This window comes from Somniosus microcephalus, chromosome 4 (assembly GCF_052327205.1).
Source record: "Somniosus microcephalus isolate GS21.2 chromosome 4, FLI_Smic_1.0, whole genome shotgun sequence".
Classification (NCBI taxonomy): Eukaryota; Metazoa; Chordata; class Chondrichthyes; order Squaliformes; family Somniosidae; genus Somniosus; species Somniosus microcephalus.
The window spans coordinates 317,413,068-317,435,885 of NC_140990.1; the positions used below are offsets into that span (position 1 = coordinate 317,413,068).

Genomic DNA, 22,818 nt, shown 5'->3' on the forward strand with positions numbered 1-22,818 from the left:
AGGGTGTAGGGCTGGAGGAGGTTACAGAGATAGGGAGGGGACAAGGCCACGGAGGGATTTGAAAACAAGAATGAGAATTTTAAAATCGAGGCATTGCCAGACCAGAAGCCAGTGTAGATCAGCGAGCACAGGGGTGATGTGTGAACGGGGCTTGATGCGAGTTAAGATACAGGCAGCAGAGTTCTGGATGAGCTCAAGTTTCCGCAGGGTGGTATGTGTGAGTCTGGCCAGGAGAGCATTGGCACAGTCAAGTCTAGAGGTAACAAAGGCAGACGGGGCCTCGGTTTAATGTCTCATCCAAAAGAGGGCACCTTCATTGATATAGTGCACACTTAGTACGGAAGGGTCAGCCTAGATTATGTGCTCCAGTCCGAGAGTGAGGCTTGAACCCTTGACCTCCTGACTCCAGAAGCCAGTATGCTACCACTGAGCCAAGCTGGCACTCAAATTGACTCCTTCAACTTATTCCATCCCAGATATATGGAATATAATGTGGAGAAATGTGTAGTTATCCACTTTGGTAGGAAAAATAGAAGATCAGATAAACTTTTAAATGTTGAGAGACTGGGAAGTGTTGGTATTCACTGAAAGTTAACATGCAGGTACAGCAAACAATCAGGTGGTATGTTAGCCTTTATTACAAAAGGATTGGACTTTAAGAGTAAAGAACTCTTACTGCAATTATATAGGGCCTTGGTGAGACCACACCTGGAGTATTGTGTACGGTTTTGGTCTCCTTACCTAAGGAAGAATATACTTGCCTTCGAAGGGAGTGCAATGAAGGTTCACCAGACTAGTTCCTGGGATGGGGGGAATTGTCCTATCTGGCGAGATTGAGGAAACTAGGCCTATATTTCCTAGAGTTTAGAAGAATGAGAGGTGAGCTCATTAAAACATATAACATGCAGGGTAGATGCAGGGAGGATGTTTCCCCTGGTTGGGGAGTCTAGAACCAGGGGTCACAGTCTCAGAATAAGGGGTTGGCCATTTAGGACTGAGATGAGGAGAAATTTCTTCACTCAGAGGGTTGTGAATCTTTGGAATTCTCTGCCCCAGAGGGCTGTGGAGGCTCAGTTGTTGAGTATATTCAAGACAGAGATCGATAGATTTTTGAATATTAAGGGAATCAAGGGTTATGGGGATAGTGCGGGAAGGTGGAGTTGAGGTAGGAGATCAGCCATGATCTTCTTGAATGGCGGAGCTGGCTTGAAGGGTCGAATGACCAACTCCTGCTCCTATCTTCTATGTTTCTACCATGCAGAATAGGAAATTTCCGGGTTTTCTCCCTGGGCTGTGCAGAGTTAGCTGCCAGGGCAGCTGCAGAGGTGGTATAATTGGCCTTGGTGGGCCCCAGAGGGGTCAACAGTTGACTCCTGGCTGCCATCGTATGACCTGTGCTGGTAGTGCGCGTGGACGCCAGCCGAGAATCGGACAGCTTTGATCCCCTATCCTGCCCTCTCCAACCCCATGATGCAATAGCATACTGATGCTCGCTGCTTGAATCCTCCATGTGTGGCTCAGTGGTTAGCACTCTGTCCTCTGGGTCAGAAGGTCGTGGGTTCAAGTCCCACTCCAGAGACTTGAGCCCATAATCCAGGCTGACGTTGCAGTTGCCAGTGCTGAGGGAACGCTGCACTGTCGGAGGTGCCGTCTTTCAGATGAGATGTTAATCCGAGGCCCCGTCTGCCCTCACAGGCGGGTGTAAAAGATCCTATGGCACTATTTCCAAGAAGAGCAGGGGGAGTTATCCCTGGTGACCTGGCAAATATTTATCTCTCAATCAACATCACTAAAACAGATTATCTGGTCCTTATCACATTGCTGTTTGTGGGAGCTTGCTGTGCACAAATTGGCTGCTACGTTTCCTACATTACAACAGTGACTACACTTCAAAAAGTACCTAATTGGCTGTAATGTGCGTTGGAACGTCCCGAGGTTGTGAAAGGCACTGTATAAATGCAAGTCTTCCTTTTATTAAATGTTTACGGCAATAATCTGTAATGTGCCACAGCAAAATCTTTTATTAATTGCTGTGTTGCGAGAATGAAAATGTTTCTTTTAACATTGGGGGTGGGGGTATTTAGGGGGCAAACTTGAACTGCTTTCATCCTCAGTGTATTGTCTCAAAATCCTAAGCATGTGCCATAGAAACTGGAGTGTGGGGCCAAAGAGTATAGAACAGGATGTCTCCAAGAGCTTCCTCACAGAATCCGCTGTGGAATGGCTACTTGCCTATGGCACTGGAGTGGAGGGGGAATTAAGAACATAAGAAATAGGAGCAGGAGTAAGCTGTTCGGCCCCTCGAGCCTGCTCTGCCATTCAATAAGATCATGGCTGATCTTCTACCTCAGCTCCACTCTCCCGCCCGATCCCCATATCCCCTGATTCCCTTAGAGTCCAAAAATCTATCGATCTCAGCCTTGAATATATTCAACGACTGAGCCTCCACAGCCCTTTGGGGTAGAGAATTCCAAAGATTCACCACCCTCTGAGTGAAGAAATTTCTCCTCATCTCAGTCCTAAATGGCCGACCCCTTATTCTGAGACTGTGACCCCTGGTTCTAGACTCCCCAGCCAGGGGAAACAGCCTCCCTGCATCTACCCTGTCAAGCCCCTTCAGAATTTTATATGTTTCAATGAGATCACCTCTCATTCTTCTAAACTCTAGGGAATATAGACCTAGTCTCCTCAATCTCGGCTCATAGGACAATCCCCCCATCCCAGGAATCTGTCCAGTGAACGTTCGTTGCCCAATTGCTGTTATGATGCCGGTGATGTTGTTTTCACAAAGGAAGCAGATCCCTACCTGCTCATCCCTTTAGTAGAAGTGTCAACTAAGACCAGCTCAGTTTATGGGCCAAATCTTGCAGGAGTGGGATATCCTGCGGCTTGCCCCTTTAGACTTTTTCCAGCACCCTTCAGCTCGAATATAATTTGCACCATAACTTGCTGGAAGTGTGAGCTGAAAACAACACGGCGAGGGTGACAGGGCATCTGGGACCTTGGAGAACGACGGGACCAATAGTCTCTCTCCTTAACTAAATGAGATTCAAGGATAGAGAAAGAAACAGGAACAACGGAGAAGGAAATAGGGTGAATTAGAGTCAAATCAAATACAGAAAGAGGAATAAAGAGAGGGAAACCAAGATTAGATTAAGAGAGAAAAAAGGAGACAGAAAGGAAAAGTAAGAAAAAAAACGAATTAATTATTTCATTATTTTTTAAAAAATCGCTAAGAAGAATTTACTACATGTAGGAATGAGATTAAACAGTTGAAATTGTCCCCTTTCTGGGTCGGAGAGATTGATTAGCATTGCATTCACGTCATTAAAAGGGTACTTACGCTGTTTACTATGTATGAGCCCTGACTTTCAGCGCTCCTCCAATTCTGGCCTCTTGAGCATCCCCGATTTTCATCACTCTACCATTGGTGGCCGTGCCTTCAGCTGCCTGGACCCTAAGCTCTGGAATTCTCTCTCTCTCTCTCTCTCTCTAAGACGCTCCTTTAAACCTACCACTTTGACCAAGCTTTTGGTCACCTGCCCTAATGTCTCCTTACGTGGCTCGGTGTCAGATATTGCTCGATGATGGTTTTACTGTGTTAAAGGCGCTCTATAAATGCCAGCTGTTGGTGTTGTTGTGTACCAAGACCTCTTGAGTGGGCATTCACCACCCTCCTAACCCACATGTAACACTGTCTCTGTGGTTGTAGACTGGGCCAAATATTCCTGGCACTCGATGACTCAGTCTTCACACACCAGCCGTTTAGCCAAGTCTTCAAGCAATGTTTTCTTAATTGAAATTTCTGAAGACATAACACAAAACTGACTCAACGCAGCAAGTGCCGCAACCCAAGGATGATGCCATTTAGTCACCATGAAGGAGCAGCACCAAATGGCGAATTTTTATACTTGTCTGAGAAATTTAATGGAGCTGTTGAATATTACAAATGGTTTCCGATGAGAGTAAATAAGAAACCGTTTCCACTGGCGGGACAGTCGCTAACCAGAGGAGACACAGATTTAAGATGATTGGTGAAAGAACCAGAGCTGAAATAGGCCTCAATTTAAAAATTCTCATCCTTGTTTTCAAATCCCTCCATGGCCTCGCCCCCCTCCCTTTCTCTCTGTAACCTCCTTCAGCCCCACAACCCTCTGGGATCTCGGCGCTCCTCCAGTTCTGGCCTCTTGAGGATCCCTGACTTTAATCGCTCCACCATTGGTGGCCGTGCCTTCAGTTGCCTAGGCCCTAAGCTCTGGAATTCCCTCCCTAAACCTCTCCGCCTCTCTACACCTCTCTCCTCCCTTAAGACGCTCCTTAAAACCTACCTCTTTGACCAAGCTTTTGGTCGCCTGCCCTAATATCTCCTTATGTGGCTCGGTGTCAAATTTTGTTTGATAATCGCTCCCGTGAAGCGTCTTGGGACGTTTTACTGCGTTAAAGGCGCTCTATAAATGCAAGTTGTTGTAAAATCTCACGCACATTGTTCGGGAAGGGTCGGTACAGTATCGTGGTGTAAAGTTCCTATAAAGGAGGGAATCTCTGTGGCACTAACCCGTCTTTTAAAAAAAAAAAAAAATAATATATCAAACCATTACAGTTCTGATTAGGCTCCTCATCCCTTTATTTGTTTATCCTGCTTTTCTGTTGGTTTTAAATCCGCGTCTGTATTTATGTTTAAATGCCGAGTGATTTTTTCTCATCATCGAGGCTCTTTGTTCAGCTTGACGTGAGGCGAGCTGGAGAGCGCTCCCATTTGAAAAAAAATCGGACTGGTGACCCCAGTAAGTTTGTGACTGGATTGCGATCAAACTGGCTTTGTCTCACCGGACATCAGCTTAGTCTAGAAAATGAGCCTGGTGGGAACTTTCTCTGCGCTGTGAGACAGCACAGATTGGTGCACACTAGGGAATATTGCTTGCTGGTTCTCTCTGCTCCCCCCTCCCTCCCTCCCCACACCCCTCCCTTTGTCTCCCCTCCCCTCAAAGTACAAACTCCTTGCTGGGGTACGATTCGCCTGTGGTCTAATTGACATTAAATCCCTCTGAACGCCATGTTCCCCCCTGGTCACCATATAGAAAAGGAAAAGAAACTTGCATTTATATAGCGCCTTTCGCAACCTCAGGGTGCCCTAGAGCGCTTTACAGTCAATACAGAACTTTTGAAGTGTAGTTACTGTTGCAATATAGGGAACACGGCAGCCAATTTGTACTAATTTGCGCACAGCAAGGTCCTGTAAACAGCAATGTGATGATGACCAGATAATCTGTCTTTTGAGGAATAAATATTGGCCCAGGACATTGAGGAGAACCTCCCTGCTCCTCTTCGAATAGTTCTTCTTAGGCAGTCCCTCGGAACCGAGGATGACTTGCTTCCACATTAAAAATGAGTTCGCCGGTGACTGATGAGTCCAATGCGGGACCTACAGTCTCGGTCACAGGTGGGGCAGACGGTGGTTGAAGGGGCGGGTGGGTGGGGTGCTTGGGTTGACGTGCGCTCCTTGCGCTGTTTGCGCTTGCTCCCGGCGAAGAGACTCGCGGTGTTCAGCGCCTTCCCGGATGCATTGTGTCTGTTACGTTCACCCGAGTGGACAGACGGGACCTCGGTTTAACGTCTCATCTGAAAGACGCCACCTCTGTAAGTGCAGTGCTCCCTCAGCCTAGACTTTGTGCTGAAGTCTCTGGAGTGGGGCTTAAATCCGCAACCGTCTGACCCCAGAGGCGAGAGTGCCACCAACTGAGCCATGGCTGTGTTAATGCATGTCAGCAAGAACAAAGGGAATGGGCGCGAGGGACTTGGTGCGGGATAGGAAGCAGAGTTTAGGATGAGCTGCAGTTTGTGGAGGAGGGAGACCAGCCAGGAGAATGTAGGAATAGTCGAGTTTGGAGGTGACACTGCTCTGGCTGAGGTTTGCAGCAGCAGATGGACTGAGGCAGGGGCGGCGCTGGGTGATGCTATGGAGGTGGAAGTCCTTGCGGTGTTGGCGCAGGGTATGATCTGCTCACGGTTACTGACCTGCTGATTCATGCCTGCTGCTCCATTAGCACCAGGCTGCTGGAGAATTGCTACGTGAGGAAGGGGATTCCATGTGACAGGATGACACCAGTTCCTGCATCCCCGAATCCACCAAGGCTGCCTGGGGAGATGTTGCTGACGTCGTCGGAAGATAGAAACAGGAGTATGCCATTTAGCCCCTCGAGCCTGTTCTATGAGATCATGGCTGATCTGTGACCTAACTCCATCCACCCGCCTTTGCCCCATATCCCTTAATACCCTTTGGTTAACAAAAACCTATCAATCTCAGATTTAAAATTAACAATTGACTCAGCATCAACTGCCCTTTGTGTGTAGAAGTGTTTCCTAACTTCACTCCTGAAAGGCCTAGCTCTAATTTTTAGACTCTGTCCCCAACCAACGGAAATAGTTCCTTTGTTCCTTAACCTGTCCCATTTCCACCTCCCCTTGCCTTGAATATCTCTTAATGTCTCTTAATCTTTCCTGCTTTCTATCCTATCATAATCATAATCATAATCAACTTTATTGTCATTGTTAGTGCACAAGTGCAGTACAACGAAATGTAGGCTTGCGGCTCCCGAGAGTGTACATTTGGATTAAGACATTTAAACATTCAACATTCATCAAATCAAATCAAATCAACTTTTATTGTCATTGTTAGTGCACTACAACGAAATGTAGGCTTGCGGCTCCCGAGAGTGTACATTTGGATTAAGACATTTAAACATCCAACATACATTTGGCTTGTAGTATATTAACATAAACATAACCCTAATAAAGTGCATTGGCAGAGGTGCAGGCTTTAGAGTTTATTTGTGGAGTTCAGTAGGATGACAGCCCTGGGAAAGAAGCTGTTCCTAAATCTGGTCGTTCGGGTGCGAATGCATCTGTAGCGTCTCCCAGATGGCAGGAGGGCGAACAGACTGTGGCTGGGGTGGGTAGGGTCTTTGATGATGGTCCGTGACCTCCGTAGACAGCGTTTCTGGTTCCCTTTTGTTCTTTCCTCCCCTCCCCCTTTTCCCAGCCCCCAAACTTGCTTTCCATTTCCTGCTTGTTTTCCAGTCTTTGACCTGAAACGTTAACTCTGTTTCTCTCTCCACCGATGCTGCCTGGCCTGCTGAGTTTTTCCAGCGTTTCCTGTTGTTACAGCGGAAATAGTTTCTCTCTATCTTATGTGTGTGACATAAAATAAAAGTGCAACCAGTTTATATCTTCGAGATGGGTTATGCTGCCAGATTTACATAGCTCTCTGATCTCAAACTTCTTGTATCACACAACGCCTTTCATAAAACGCTTATACCTTCATGGTGAAGCAATATTACAATAGCAACAGTTCGCCTTTACGTAGCCCCAAGGCGCTTCACAGAAGCCTAATCGGACAAAAATGTGCGACGAGCAAAAATAGGGGATATTAGGAGGGGCATCAAAAAACTTGGCGAAATAGGTGGGTTTAAAGGACGGTCTTAAAGGAGGAGAGAGAGGCTGAGAGGTTCAGAGAAGCATTTCCACAGGGTAAGGTCCAGACAGCTGAAGGCACGGCCGACACTGGTGGGGCAGGGAGGGGGAGGGCTGCACAAGAGGCCAAAGTTGGAGGAGCGCAGAAACCTCAGGGGGCTGTACGGGCTGGAGGAGGCTACAGAGATGGGGAGGGGGGGTGAGGCCATGGAGGGATTGGTGAAAACACAAGATTGAGAATTTTAAAATTGAGGCGTTGGAAGCCAATGTACGTCGGCGAGCAGAAGCATAATGGGTGAACGGGACAGGATATGGGCAGCAGAGTTTTGGATGAGTTGTGGCAGGGTCGAGCCAATCGGTAGCAACATTCAAAGATCATATACAGTGGAATTTCCATTATCAACACCAGTGGAGGGACCCCCGCACCACCCCCCACAAGTGGATAATACACATTATAAGATGATCTTGAACTAACGACAAAGGACGAAGGCAGCTATAGTACCAGTAGAGGGACACATTAGGTAGTTTTAACCTTGCGCACGTGGTCTTGCCCTGCTGAAATTCTGGCGGATAACTGGAGTCAGAACAATGGAGGTTCCACTGCAAACAGGGGCCAGCAGTATCGCCTGCGACCCTGAGAGATTTTGGCCCAGGGGAGCTACTAGACGCTGGCAGGGGCAACTGGGAATTTTTTTATATATGTATAAAAATATCCCAACTGCTCCTGCTCGTATCGATGCCAGTTACAGGAATTAGTACAACACTCGCAGGGAGAGCACACTGTACGCGAGACCGTGTAATGGATATATTAGTCGTGCGTGTAGTACGCACTTCCTGTAACTGCTGTGCCAACTTCCTGTAACACGTTTGCAACAGCCCCAACGTCATGAAACAGTATCATCCAACTCACCGTGAGTAATGCCTTGGGAGGTGTGTGCACGTGCCTGTGTCTGTCTGTGTCTGTCTGTATGTGTCTGTCTGTATGTGTCTTTGTGTGCGTGCGTGCATGTCTGTCTCTGTGCGTGTCTGTGGGCATCTGGCTGTGATGTCAGTCTGTGCATGCATGTGTGTCTCTGGGCATGCGTGTGCACGACTGAATGTGAGTGCATGCGTGTCTGTGTGCATGTGTGTGTGTGTATAACAATCCCCTCTCCCCAGCCGAAAACAAACGCGTTATTTTAGCATGCTCTTTCTGGATGTTTCGAACTGGACGCAGACGATTGGAGAATCCTTCATATTTACAGGAAAAATATTTGTCCGCAAGCAGTCGAAGTAATATCGTTCCTTTTTAAACTACGGCGCTTTGCGTGGGATGTGTTGATCTTTCTGTCAGTCAGCTTGAATTTTATATGAAAGATTTTATTCCCAAAAAAGCATGCACACAGTAAAAAAGAAATCCTGGGATTAGGTTTACCGAGCTTAGATGTTGTGTGTCAAACGGGCAATGAAAATCAAAAGAAATGTACCGAGGAACTGTTGATGTTGGAGCAGCTGGGTGTTTACAGTGAGGGATTCTTGGTGCATGTTAGTGCAGCTTGTAGTAGTGTGTGCTGTATAATGTTGATCTTTGTGTCAATCAAGTTGAATTTTAATCAGAATATGATCCAAGACCCACACTAGAAACCTGGGGATTAGGTTCACGGAGTCTGTGTGACTTCACTGTTTGGGTTGCAAAAAAATTAGAAAAATGGTTTTGATTTTTTTTTTTCCCTTCTTCTCCCTCTTCATCCTTGGGTCTTTGAACCCGATTGTGGGGTTTATATAACCATGAAACGCTGCTGTTTATGTTGTAAGAATTCCCCTTTGATGCCTCCCATTCCTCCAAATGGTTCCGTCAGTAGATTTGCGGGAAAGTGTGGCGTTGAGCCAGGTTCGATCTCGAGTTCTTTTTTTCTCGACTGAGATGGCAGTGGAAGCGTTCAAACAAGTCTCGATGCCCCTTGGGCTGGGAATGGGTAGGGGGGGGGGATCAGCGGGAACTAGCCATGGTCCCTGCTCTCCAGTGACTCCTGCTGGGAAGGAAGTCATATAGCACATTTATATCGTGCCTTTCACGACCTCGGGACGTCCCAAAGCGCTTTACAGACAATTTAGAAGTAATCTAGGAAAATATGGTGGCCAATTTGCGCACAGCAAGCTCCCACAAACAGCAACGTGATAATGACCAGATCATCTGTTTTTTAGTGATGTTGGTTGAGGGATAAACATTGGCCCAGGACAACTGGGGAAAACTCCCCTGCTCTTTGATTAGTGACGTGGGATCTTTTACGTCCACCTGAGAGAGCAGACGGGGTTTCGGTTTAACGTCTCATCTGAAAGACGGCGCCTCCGACAGTGCAGCACTCCCTCAGCACTGCACTGAAGTGTCAGCCTGCTTTATGTGCTCAAGTCTCTGGAGTGGGACTTGAACCCACGACCTTCTGAGTCGGAGGCGAGGGTGCCGCCCACTGAGCCACGGCTGGCACTTTTCCATACGCTTTCCATCCACAGGTATGGATGAAGACTGAAGTGAGGATCGGGCTGAGACAGTCAGATACCCTACCGGCGCTCCCTGTCCACGTTGGTTGAGGGATAAATATTGGCCGGGATACCTGGGGAGAACTCCCCTGCTCAAGGGGAGTCGAGGCTTAGGATGCCCTAAGAGTACGCAGGGGTAACACCGGAGTTTAACTGGCAAACTCCAGCACTAGAGCACCGATGAGCTTTCCTGTTGCTTGCCCAGCCAGGAACACTCTAGCCATGGAGACACTGTTGTGTGCAGCGTTATCTGGAGCCACCTCCCCTCGCTCCGTGGCCGCTGGACCTCTCCAGGTCCCATCAACCAGCCACGCCTGCTGGTTGTTCATTAACAGCTCCCTCGAGCTGAGGGCCCTGCTATGTATTTCCAGCATCTTCTGTACATAGCTCAGAGTTTTACATCGGATAGGATTACATGGGATCTACGGCACAGAAACAGGCCATTCGGCCCATCCAGTCCACGCCGGCGTTTATGCTCCACTCGAGCCTCCTCCCGCCTTTCCTCATCTAACTCTATCAGCATAACCCACTGTTCCCTTCTCCCTCATATGCTTGTCCAGCCTCCTTCAGATTCTCTTGGTTGGAGTGTCTAGAACTAGGGGGCATAGTCTCAGGATAAGGGGTAGGCCATTTAAGACTGAGATGAGGAGGAATTTCTTCACTCAGGGGATTGTGAATCTTTGGAATTCTCTGCCCCAGAGGGCTGTGAATGTTGAGTCTTTGAGTATATTCAAGGCTGAGATAGATAGATTTTTGGACTCTAGGGGAATCAAGGGATATGGAGATCGGGTGGGAAAGGAGTTGAGGACGATGATCAGCCATGATTTTATTGAATGGTGGAGCAGGCTCGAGGGGCCGTATGGCCAACTCCTGCTCCTATTTCTTATGTTCTCCCCTTAAATGCATCTATACTATTCGCTTCAACCACTCCCTGTGGTAGCGAGTTCCACATTCTCACCGCTCTCTGGGTAAAGGAGTTTCTCCTGAATTCCATATTTGATTTTTGGTGACTGTTATAAATCTCATCATTCATCAAGAAACTACTCGTGAAATAATGCTGGACGGCCAGCTGGTGGCGCCGTCCAAAGAGTATAAATACTCGGGCGTCGGCCCCAGCTTGCCAGGGACATTTTGTTAGACAAGGAACTAGTGAAGTACAACTAGACCTCCATGTTCTGAAACAAGTTGATTAAAGCCTTGCTTTATACTCAAACCAAGTGCGTAGTGAGTTTTATTACGTCAGTGACTGTTTTATATTGATGGCCTCTAGTTTTGCTCTTCCCCACAAGTGGAAACATTCTCTCTGTATCCACTCTATCAAAACCTTTCATAATTTTAAAGACTTCTATTAGGTCACCCCTCAAGAGAAAAGAGACCCAGCCTGTTCATCCTTTCCTGATAGGTATAACCTGGCATTTCTGGTATCACCCTTGTAAATCTTCTCTGCACCCTCTCCAGTGCCTCTATATCCTTTTTATACTATGGCGACCAGAATTGAACTCAGTAACTCCGAGTTCCCTCCACTGGTTTTGTCTCAGCCCTGGTGCCTCGGCCTGGATGTCTTAATTTGTGTTGCTCCATATGTTCTCAAATAAACCAGAGCAGCAGGGGCGATTTTCATGGGCTGATTTCTAATCTTATTCTCTGCCTTGTGTGCCTAGATCGCTTGGAGACGGACATGTTCAACGCTGAGGAGTTTAAGGAAAGGTTTCTTGCCGAGGTAAGGGCGATTGAATTGATCTCTGTCGGGACGTTAAGCAGAGGTGGGCGTAGGATGATTATTCAGTGCGAGTCCGCCAGGGGCTCCTTGTGTCGCGGGCGGCACGACGTGCAAGAGAAGCACCAAGAATCTCGTGTCCGGACAGCGGGGATTTGTTTGATGTGTGTGTGTGTGTGTGGGAACTGGTCACTCGCTGGAAGAAAACTCACTCGGACATCGGGGCCCACTCGAGATTCACAGTCTTAACCCAGCGATGCCATCCTGGGGTTTCCATGTGCTGTTTCAAATCTGCGCTGAATTACGTAGAATTTTACAGCACAGAAACAGGCCATTCGATGTTTATGCTCCACACGAGCCTCCTCTCACCCCTCTTCATCTCACCCTATCAGCCTATCCTTCTGTCCCTTTCTCCCTCATGTGCTTATCCAGCCTCCCCTTAAATGCATCTATACTATTCGCCTCAACCACTCCCTGCGGTAGCGAGTTCCACATTCTCACCACTCTCTGGGTAAAGAAGTTTCTCCTGAATTCCCTGTTGGATTTATTAGTGACTGCCTTATATTTATGGCCCCTAGTTTTGGACTCTCATATAAGTAGAAACATCTTCTCTACGTTTACCCTATCGAACCCTGTCATAATTTTAATGACCTCTATCAGGTCACCCCTCGCTCTTTTTTCTAGAGAAAAGAGCCCCAGCGGGTTCAGTCCTCCCTGATAGTTGTACCCGCTCCGTTCTGGTATCCTTGTAAATCTTTTTTGCACTTTCCCCAGTGCCTCCATATCCTTGCAGTAATATGGAGACCAGAACCGTGCACCGTTCTCCAAGTGTGGTCTGACCAAGATATACAAGTTTAACACAACTTCTCTGCTTTTCAATTCTATTGCTCTAGAAATGAACCCCAGTGCTTTGATTGCATTTTTTTATGGCTTTGTTGACCTGCATTGCTACTTTTTGTGATTTGTGAATCTGTAACCCTAGATCCCTTTGCGCCTCTACCTCATTTGGACTCTTATTTGCCAAGGAGTAGGTGGCTTCCTTATTCCTCGAACCAAAAATGCACCACCTTGCACAAATTAAGCAGATTTTTTTTCCAAATGGAGGAGGAGAAGGACTGGGTTGTGCTCCTCTCTCGAGCACACAACCACTAACCACAAAGAATGGCCAGTCTCGTCCTCCGTTTGTGCATTGTGCCTGGCGTGTGGGGTGATAATTACAGAGAAGTGCTGCTGAGGTGAAGCCATGCTTAACTGAATGAAATCTGTGTGTGTGTGTGTGTAGTATCCTTCCGAGGGCTGGCGCACACATTGAAACATGGGATTGAATGGTAAGGCAGCCAGTCTTGTCTCCTTGGTGACGGCTGTGATGATGTGTTTGTTTCCCTGATGTCTTTTGTTAGATACTGAGTGTATTTATACTGTTTTTTTAATGTGGTCACTTTTCTGCTTCTCAAAGTGAGGGGAAATGTTAGCAAAGTAATTTCCATTTCAGTCATCAAACACTCCCAGGGCAGGAACAACACGGGTTAGATACAGAGTAAAGCTCCCTCTACACTGTCCCATCAAACACTCCCAGCGCAGGTACAGCACGGGTTAGATACAGAGTAAAGCTCCCTCTACACTGTCCCATCAAACACTCCCAGGGCAGGTACAGCACGGGTTAGATACAGAGTAAAGCTCCCTCTACACTGTCCCATCAAACACTCCCAGGGCAGGTACAGCACGGGTTAGATACAGAGTAAAGCTCCCTCTACACTGTCCCATCAAACACTCCCAGGGCAGGTACAGCACAGGTTAGATACAGAGTAAAGCTCACTCTACACTGTCCCATCACCGCTCCCAGGGCAGGTACAGCACGGGTTAGATACAGAGTAAAGCTCCCTCTACACTGTCCCATCAAACACTCCCAGGGCAGGTACAGCACAGGTTAGATACAGAGTAAAGCTCCCTCTACACTGTCCCATCAAACACTCCCAGGGCAGGTACAGCACGGGTTAGATCCAGAGTAAAGCTCCCTCTACACTGTCCCATCAAACACTCCCAGGGCAGGTACAGCACGGGTTAGATCCAGAGTAAAGCTCCCTCTACACTGACCCATCAAACACTCCCAGGGCAGGTACAGCACAGGTTAGATACAGAGTAAAGCTCCCTCTACACTGCCCCATCAAACACTCCCAGGGCAGGTACAGCACGGGTTAGATACAGAGTAAAGCTCCCTCTACACTGTCCCATCAAACACTCCCAGGGCAGGTACAGCACGGGTTAGATCCAGAGTAAAGCTCCCTCTACACTGTCCCATCAAACTCTCCCAGGGCAGGTACAGTACGGGTTAGATACAGAGTAAAGCTCCCTCTACACTGTCCCATCAAACACTCCCAGGGCAGTTACAGCACGGGTTAGATACAGAGTAAAGCTCCCTCTACACTGCCCCATCAAACACTTCCAGGGCAGGTACAGCACGGGTTAGATACAGAGTAAAGCTCCCTCTACACTGTCCCATCAAACACTCCCAGGGCAGGTACAGCACAGGTTAGGTACAGAGTAAAGCTCCCTCTACACTGTCCCATCAAACACTCCCAGGGCAGGTACAGCACGGGTTAGATACAGAGTAAAGCTCCCTCTACACTGTCCCATCAAACACTCCCAGGGCAGGTACAGCACGGGTTAGATACAGAGTAAAGCTCCCTCTACACTGTCCCATCAAACACTCCCAGGGCAGGTACAGCACAGGTTAGATACAGAGTAAAGCTCCCTCTACATTGTCCCATCAAACACTCCCAGGGCAGGTACAGCACGGGTTCGATACAGAGTAAAGCTCCCTCTACACTGTCCCATCAAACACTCCCAGGGCAGGTACAGCACGGGTTCGATACAGAGTAAAGCTCCCTCTACACTGTCCCATCAAACACTCCCAGGGCAGGTACAGCACGGGTTAGATACAGAGTAAAGCTCCCTCTACACTGTCCCATCAAACACTCCCAGGGCAGGTACAGCACGGGTTAGATCCAGAGTAAAGCTCCCTCTACACTGTCCCATCAAACACTCCCAGGGCAGGTACAGCACGGGTTAGATCCAGAGTAAAGCTCCCTCTACACTGACCCATCAAACACTCCCAGGGCAGGTACAGCACGGGTTAGATACAGAGTAAAGCTCCCTCTACACTGTCCCATCAAACACTCCCAGGGCAGGTACAGTACGGGTTAGATACAGAGTAAAGCTCCCTCTACACTGTCCCATCAAACACTCCCAGGGCAGGTACAGTACGGGTTAGATACAGAGTAAAGCTCCCTCTACACTGTCCCATCAAACACTCTTCGTTTGGATATAACCTGGTTAGAGCCTGCACAGAGGAAGTGAATTATATAAGGCAAGTTCTAGCTTGATATCAGGAAATATTTACGCACAGAATGATCTTCAGTATGGTAGTGGGGGCAAGGACTCTGGAATCATTCAAGAGATGGTTAGAGAGTGTGAGGGTTGGGATGTCGGTTTCTGTAAAAGGATGAGCTGGATGGACTGAATGGTCTCCCCCATACATAATTATCTTTGTGTTTGAAAGACTAGGCTACACGGGATTCAAACTGTCGAAAGACAAATTTAGGACTGATGAAGAAAGAACTTGCATTTATATAGCACCTTTCAAGACCTCAGGATGTCCCAAAGCGATTTACAGCCAATGAAGTACTTTTTTGAAGTATAGTCACTGTTGTAATGTAGGAAACGCGACAGCCAATTTGTGCACAGCAAGCTCCCACAAACAGCAGTGTGATAATGACCAGATAATCTGTTTTAGTGATGTTGGTTGAGGGATAAATATTGGCCCAGGACACCAGGGAGAACTCCCCCTGCTCTTCTAAATAGTGGCCGTGCGGTCTTTTACACCCACTCGAGAGAGCAGATGGGGCCTCGGTTTAACGTCTCATCCAAAGGACAGAACCTCCGACTCTGCAGCGCTCCTTCGGTACTGGCACTGGGAGTGTCGGCCTGGATTTTGTGCTCGTGTCTCTGCAGTGGAATTTGAACCCACGATCTCCTGACTCGGAGGCGAGAGTGATGTCAGAACATAAGAACATAAGAAATAGGAGCAGGAGTCGGCCATTCGGCCCCTCGAGCCTGCTCCGCCATTCAATAAGATCATGGCTGATCTTCTACCTCATCTCCACTTTCCTGCACTATCCCCATATCCCTTGATTCCCTTAATATTCAAAAATCTATCGATCTCTGTCTTGAATATACTCAACGACTGAGCCTCCACAGCCCTCTGGGGTAGAGAATTCCAAAGATTCACCACCCTCTGAGTGAAGAAATTTCCCCTCATCTCAGTCCTAATTAGCTGACCCCTTATTCTGAGACTGTGACCCCTGGTTCTAGACTCCCCAGCCAGGGGAAACATCCTCCCTGCATCTACCCTGTCGAGCCCTGTAAGAATTTTGTATGTTTCAATGAGATCACCTCTCATTCTTCTAAACTCTAGGGAATATCGGCCTAGTCTACTCAATCTCTCCTCATAGGAGAATCCCTCCATCCCAGGAACCAGTCTGGTGAACCTTTGTTGCACTCCCTCTATGGCAAGTATATCCTTCCTTAGGTAAGGAGACCAAAACTGTCCACAATACTCCAGGTGTGGTCTCACCAGGGCCCTATATAATTGCAGTAAGACGTCTTTACTCTTATACTCAAATCCTCTTGTAATAAAGGCCAACATACCATTGGCTTTCCGAATTGCTTGCTGTACCTGCATGTTAACTTTCAGTGATTCGTGTACAAGGACACCCAGGTCCCTCTGAACACCAACTTTTCCCAATCTTTGACCATTTAAAAAATACTCTGCTTTTCTATTTTCCTACCAAAGTGGATAACTTCACATTTCTCCATGTTATATTCCATTTGCCTTGTTCTTGCCCACTCACTTAGCCTGTCTATATTCCCTTGAAGCCTCCTTACATCCTCCTCACAACTTACATTCCCACCCAGCTTTGTATCATCAGCAAACTTGGATATATTACATTTGGTCCCCTCATCCAAATCATTGATGTAGATTGTGAATAGCTGAGGCCCAAGCACTGATCCTTGCGGTACCCCACTAGTTACAGCCTGCCAACCTGAAAATGACCCGTTTATTCCTACTCTCAGTTTTCTGTCCGTTAACCAATCCTCAATCCATGCTGGTATATTACCCCCAATCCCATGAGCCCGAATTTTGTTTAATAGCCTCTTGTGTGGCACGTTATCGAATGCCTTCTGAAAATCCAAATACACCACATCCACTTGTTCTCCCATATCTATTCTGCTAGTTACAACCTCAAAAAACTCTAACAGATTCGTCAAACACGATTTCCCTTTCATAAATCCGTGTTGACTCTGCCCAATCCTATTATTATTTTCTAAGTGCCGTTACCACATCCTTAATAATAGATTCTAGCATTTTCCCTACTACTGATGTCAGGCTAACTGGTCTGTAGTTCCCCGTTTTCTCTCTCCCTCCTTTCTTAAATAGTGGGGTTACATTTGCCACCTTCCAATCTGCGGAAACCGTTCTAGAACCAGGAAGTTTCTCTTCACTCACGGACCAATTTAAGATGCGGACTGGATTTCTGGGTATGGTACCGGAGGTGAAAGCCTGGGACAATTTAAGAAGCATTACGATGCCGCGATGAGGGGGACGGTAGGTTCTTGGATGAGGTAAATGATCTACCTCATCTGTACTGATCATGTACTGCTGGGGTCACTGTGTGTTCAGTCAGCTCTGCACTTATCCCCAGGGTCTGGACAAGACCAGCGGCCCTCTAGTCTCCACGGCCGGCTTGTACTTTCAGCGTGGAACTTGGGCTGAGCGTCAGATCTCCGCTCGCTGGCAATCCCCAATGACCTAAGATTGAGAGCGTGCAAACAGGCATGTTACTTTGCAGTGAAACGTGGGCACCGACCCTTTCCTCCACCTTTCTGGTGCCATGCATTGCTGCTGCTGCTCACCCATTGCCTCCTGTGCTTGCTGACCTACATTGGCTCCTGGTTTAGCAATGTCTCAGTTTTAAAATCCTCATCCTTGTTTTCAATCCCTTCATGGACTCGCCCCCTCTCTATCTCTGTAACCTCCTCCAGCCCTACAACCCTCCGAGATCTCGGCGCTCCTCCAATTCTGGCCGCTTGCGTGTCCCCGATTTTAATCGCTCCACCATTGGCGGCCGTGCCTTCAGCTATCTGGGCCCTAAGCTCTGGAATTCCCTCCCCAGACCTCTCCGCCTCTATCTCTCCTCCTTTAAGATGCTCCTTAAAACCCACCTCTTTGACCTAGCTTTTGGTCACCTGCCCCTAATATCTCCTTGTTACTTGGTATCAAATTTTGTCTGATTCTACTCCTGCGAAGCGCCTTGGGACGTTTTACTACTTTAAAGGCGCTATATAAATACAAGTTGTTGTTGTTGTTACACTGTGACCAGTGGAGACACACCTGCTCCTGCCTTCGAGTATGTAAAATTTAACACCTGGGAATCCCTGGCCCAAGACCACACAAGGTGGAGGGAAGGCGCCGAACACTTCGAGTCTCTTCGCCGGGAGCAAGCGGAAGCCAAGCGCAAGGAGCGCACGTCAACCCAAGCACCCCACCCACTCGCCCCCTTCAACCACCGTCTGCCCCACCCTGTGACAGAGACTGTAGGTCCCGCATTGGACTCGTCAGTCACCTGAGAACTCATTTTTAATGTGGAAGCAAGTCATCCTCGGTTCTGAGGGACTGCCCAAGAAGAAGAAGAAGAAGATGATTTAAATAGTGGGCTCAGAATTCCTGAAACAGGAAATCTGTAAACTGGGATAAAGCAGAGAATGGAATTGTGAGAAAAAGAAAGAACTTGCATTTATATAGCGCCTTTCACGACCTCAGGACATCCCAAAGCGCTTTACAGCCAATGAAGTACTTTTGAAGTGTGGTCATTGTTGTAATGTGGGAAACGCGGCAGCTAATTTGCGCACAGCAAGCTCCCACAGACAGCAATGTGATAACGACCAGATAATCTGTTTTAGTGATGTTGGTTGAGGGATAAACATTGGCCCCAGGACACCGGGGAGAACTCCCCTGCTCTTCTTCGAAATAGTGCCGCGGGATCTTTTACGTCCACCCGAGAGAGCGGACTGGGCCTCGGTTTAACGCCTCATCCAAAATACAACCAATAGAAAGCCTCCAGTAGGCAGAAGATTCCAGCTTTTACTTTTTTGCTAAAGTTTTTCCATTTTCTTCCCATAAATCGCACAGGAAAGTTTATTTACAAATTCCATTAAGTTCTGCAGAAGATACGAGCTTTGTTGCACTATCTACTTGCTGCCATCAGAGGGCACCAGTGCCTTTAAATATAGTAACTCACTTGCAACCTCTAGTGGCAGCGGATCGACACTGCGCTTCTTTTTCCCTCTGCCATCCGTATTAACACTTTCAAGGTCCCAAATTATTATGGACCTTTGTAATAGATTGTCAATTTGATGATATAAAGTGCAAATACTAGTTTTGCTGTGAAGTTACCGAGAATTACTACATGCTTATTTTTGTTGGGGGCGTTTTAATTTCCATTGATTTAAAAAAAAATGTAAATCAATATTTTTGTTTAAACAGTGAGAGCTGTTGAAGTCGTCATGGAAACTGTCTGGGAGGAGTGCACGTATGTGATAGTTTTGCTCCCTCACGTAACCTGTGCTTTATAGCTTCTCCCAGCTAGTTCCTCTTTCTCTCTCCTCCCCCACTGAGGTCATTGAAACTGAAGGGATAATTACTAGTCCTAGCCCTTTTCGGGCTACCCCAGATCAGGCGTATTCCCCAGACATTCACCTTCAACTAAAGTTAAAGAAAGCCGAATTCTATAAGACGCTTAATTGGGCCTAAAGGTCCAGACTATCTCTCCCTAAAGGAAAGGAACGACCTGAAGATGTTACCGTCCTCCGGATAGCACTTTTAATAAGTTTAACTAGACTGTAACCTTCCGGATATTATGAGGGTCCAGAAAACCCCCCAGAACTCTGCAACTCCTTACAATGAAACAATGAAAAGAAAGACTTGTATTTATATAGCGCCTTTTCACAACCTCAGGGCGTCTAAAGCGCTTTACAGCCAATTAAGTACTTTTTTGAGGTGTAGTCACTGTTGTAATGTAGGAAACCCAGCAGCCAATTTGCGCACAGCAAGCTCCCACAAACAGCAATGTGATAAATGACCAGATAGTACTTTTTAGTGGCCAGGACACCGGGGAGAACTCTCCTGCTCTTCGTCAAAATAATGGCCGTGGGAACTTATACGTCCACCTGAGAGGGCAGACGGGGCCTCGGTTTAACGTCACATCCGAAAGACGGCACCTCCGACAGTGCAGCGCCTCCCTCAGCACTGGCACTGGGAGTGTTGGCCTGGATTTTGTGCTCAAGTCTCTGGAGTGGGACTTGAACTAAAGCACATTAGTGAACCAGTTGGGTTTTTGCGACAATCTGGCTATTTCAAGGTCACTTTTACCGACACCAGCTTTTTATTTCCAGATTTAAAAAAAAAGAATTCAAAGTCTCAAACTACCATGGTGGAATTTGAACTCCCATCCTCTGGATTATTAGTCCAGTAACATAACCACTGTGCTACTGTGCCCTGTTACTGCGTTTTCTGTTATTACTTCAGATTCCCAGCATTCACATTTGGCTTTTTATTTTCATAGTTTGATTAAAAAAAATGACTTTTATACCGTGTGAGCGTGATATTATCTCCACAGTGTGATAATATACTTCTTTGGAACTCGCTAGCCCAGAGGTCTGTTCTGTCGATGAGTATATTCAAGACTCAGATCGATAGATGTTTGGACTCTAGGGGAATCAAGGGATATGGGGATAGGGCGGGAAAGTGGAGTTGAGGTAGAAGATCAACCATGATCTTATTGAATGGCGGAGCAGGCTCGAAGGACCAAATGGCCCACTCCTGCTCCTATTTTTTACGTACTGGGAGCGCGTGATTATTTTTAAGTGCATGCATGAAGCCCGACTCCAGGGGATAGGTGCGGTGCGGTAGACCAGTGCAGCTTCATAACTGCATTTCCCCTATGACTAGTCTCCATTGTAGCTCTGCAGGAAGGGAGTGCGAGGCGAGGGAGCCAAGTGGAGATCAAGAGCGATTGAATTAACCTAGGCTTCTCCTCATACGAGGTTTAAGAGCCACCCTGCAGGCAGGAACCGAGGTCCCCATCTGCCCTCTTAGCTGGGGAGTTTGCGCACAGCAAGCTCCCACAAACAAGATGACCAGATAATCTGCTTAAGCACTCTTGCCTCTGAGTCAGAAGGTCGTGGGTGCAAGTCTTGCTCCAGAGACTTGAGCCCATAATCTCGGCTGACACGCCCAGTGCCAGGGCTGAGGGACTCTGCTGCACTGTCGGAGGTGCCGTCTTTCAGATGAGACGTTAAACCGAGGCCCCCGTCTGAGTGGAAGTGCAACGAGACCTGGGTGTCCTTGTGCACCAGTCGCTGAAGGTAAGCATGCAAGTGCAGCAGGCGGTTAAGAAGGCAAATGGTATGTTGGCCTTCGTAGCGAGAGGGTTTGAGTACAGGAACAAGGATGTCTTGCTGCAGTTGTACAGGGCCTTGGTGAGACCACATCTGGAGTATTGTGTGCAGTTTTGGTCGCCTTATCTGAGGAAGGATGTTCTTGCCATGGAAGGAGTTCAGCGAAGATTCACCAGGCTGATACCTGGGATGGCAGGAATGACGTATGAGGAGAGATTGGGTCGATTGGGCTTGTACTCACTGAAGTTTAGAAGAATGAGAGGGGATCTCATTGAAACTTATAAAATTCTGACAGGACTGGACAGACTAGATGCAGGAAGAATGTTCCCGATGGCGGGGGAGTCCAGAACCAGGGGTCACAGTCTAAGGATAAGGGGTAGGCCATTTAGGACAGAAATGAGGAGGAATTTCTTCACCCAGAGAGTGGTGAACCTGTGGAATTCTCTACCACAGAAGGCAGTTGAGGCCAATTCATTAAATATATTCAAGAAGGAGTTGGATATATTTGTTAAGGCTAAAGGGATCAAGGGATATGGGGAGAAAGCAGGGACAGGGTATTGAATTTGGATGATCAGCCATGATCTCATTGAATGGCGGAACAGGCTCGAGGGGCCGCATGGCCTACTCCTGCTCCTATCTTCTATGTTTCTATAAGTTAAAAGCCCATGGGATCCAGGGCAAAGTGTCAAGTTGGATGCAAAACTGGTTCGGAGGCAGGAAGCAGAGGGTGCTGGTTGATGGGTGCTTTTGTGACTGGAAGGCTGTTTCCTGTGGGGTTCCGCAGGGCTCAGTACTAGGTTCCTTGCTTTTTGTGGTACATATCAATGATCTAAACTTGAATATAGGGGGTATGATTAAGAAATTTGCAGATGATACTAAAATCGGCTGTGTGGTTGATACTGAAGAAGGAAGCCGTAGACTGCAGGAAGATATCAATAAATTGGTCAGGTGGGCAGAACAGTGACAACCTGCATGCTTACCTTCAGCGACTGGGGTATAAGGACACCCAGGTCTTGTTGCACTTCCCCTTCTCCAAATCTATTGCCGTTAAGATAATAATCTGCCTTCCTGTTTTTGCCACCAAAGTGGATAACCTCGCATTTATCCACATTATACTGCATCTGCCATGCATCTGCCCAATCACCCAACCTGTCCAAATCATCCTGGAGTTACTCGGCATTCTCCTTACAGCACACACGCCCACCCAGCTTTGTGTCGTCTGCAAACTTGGAGATATTACATCTAGTTCCCTCGTCTAGATCATTTATATATATATTGCGAATAGCTGGGGTCCTAGCACCGATCCCTGCGGTACCCCACTAGTCACTGCCTGCCACTCGGAAAATGACCCATTTATTCCAACTCTTTGCTTCCTGTCTGCCAACCAGTTCTCTATCCAAGACAGTACCTTACCCCCAATCCCATGTGTTGGCCGATCCTGTCACTGTTTTCCAAGTGCTCTTTTATTACATCTTTTATAATGGACTCTAGCGTTTTCCTCACTACCAATGTCAGGCTTACCGGTCTATAATTCCCCGTTTTCTCTCTACCATCTTTTTTAAATAGTGGAGTTACATTAGCTACCCTCCAATCCATGG

General features: G+C 47.4%; 1 protein-coding gene across 1 annotated transcript in view; it reads left to right on the top strand.

The window, feature by feature from the left end:
• The window catches only part of nhej1 (nonhomologous end-joining factor 1), a 289,544-nt gene that overhangs the window by 34,569 nt on the left and 232,157 nt on the right, over positions 1-22,818 (top strand). The window contains exon 4 of the mRNA XM_085986798.1: positions 11,649-11,707. Within this exon, the coding sequence (XP_085842924.1) occupies positions 11,649-11,707 (59 nt within the window). The remainder of the gene's footprint in view (positions 1-11,648; positions 11,708-22,818) is intronic.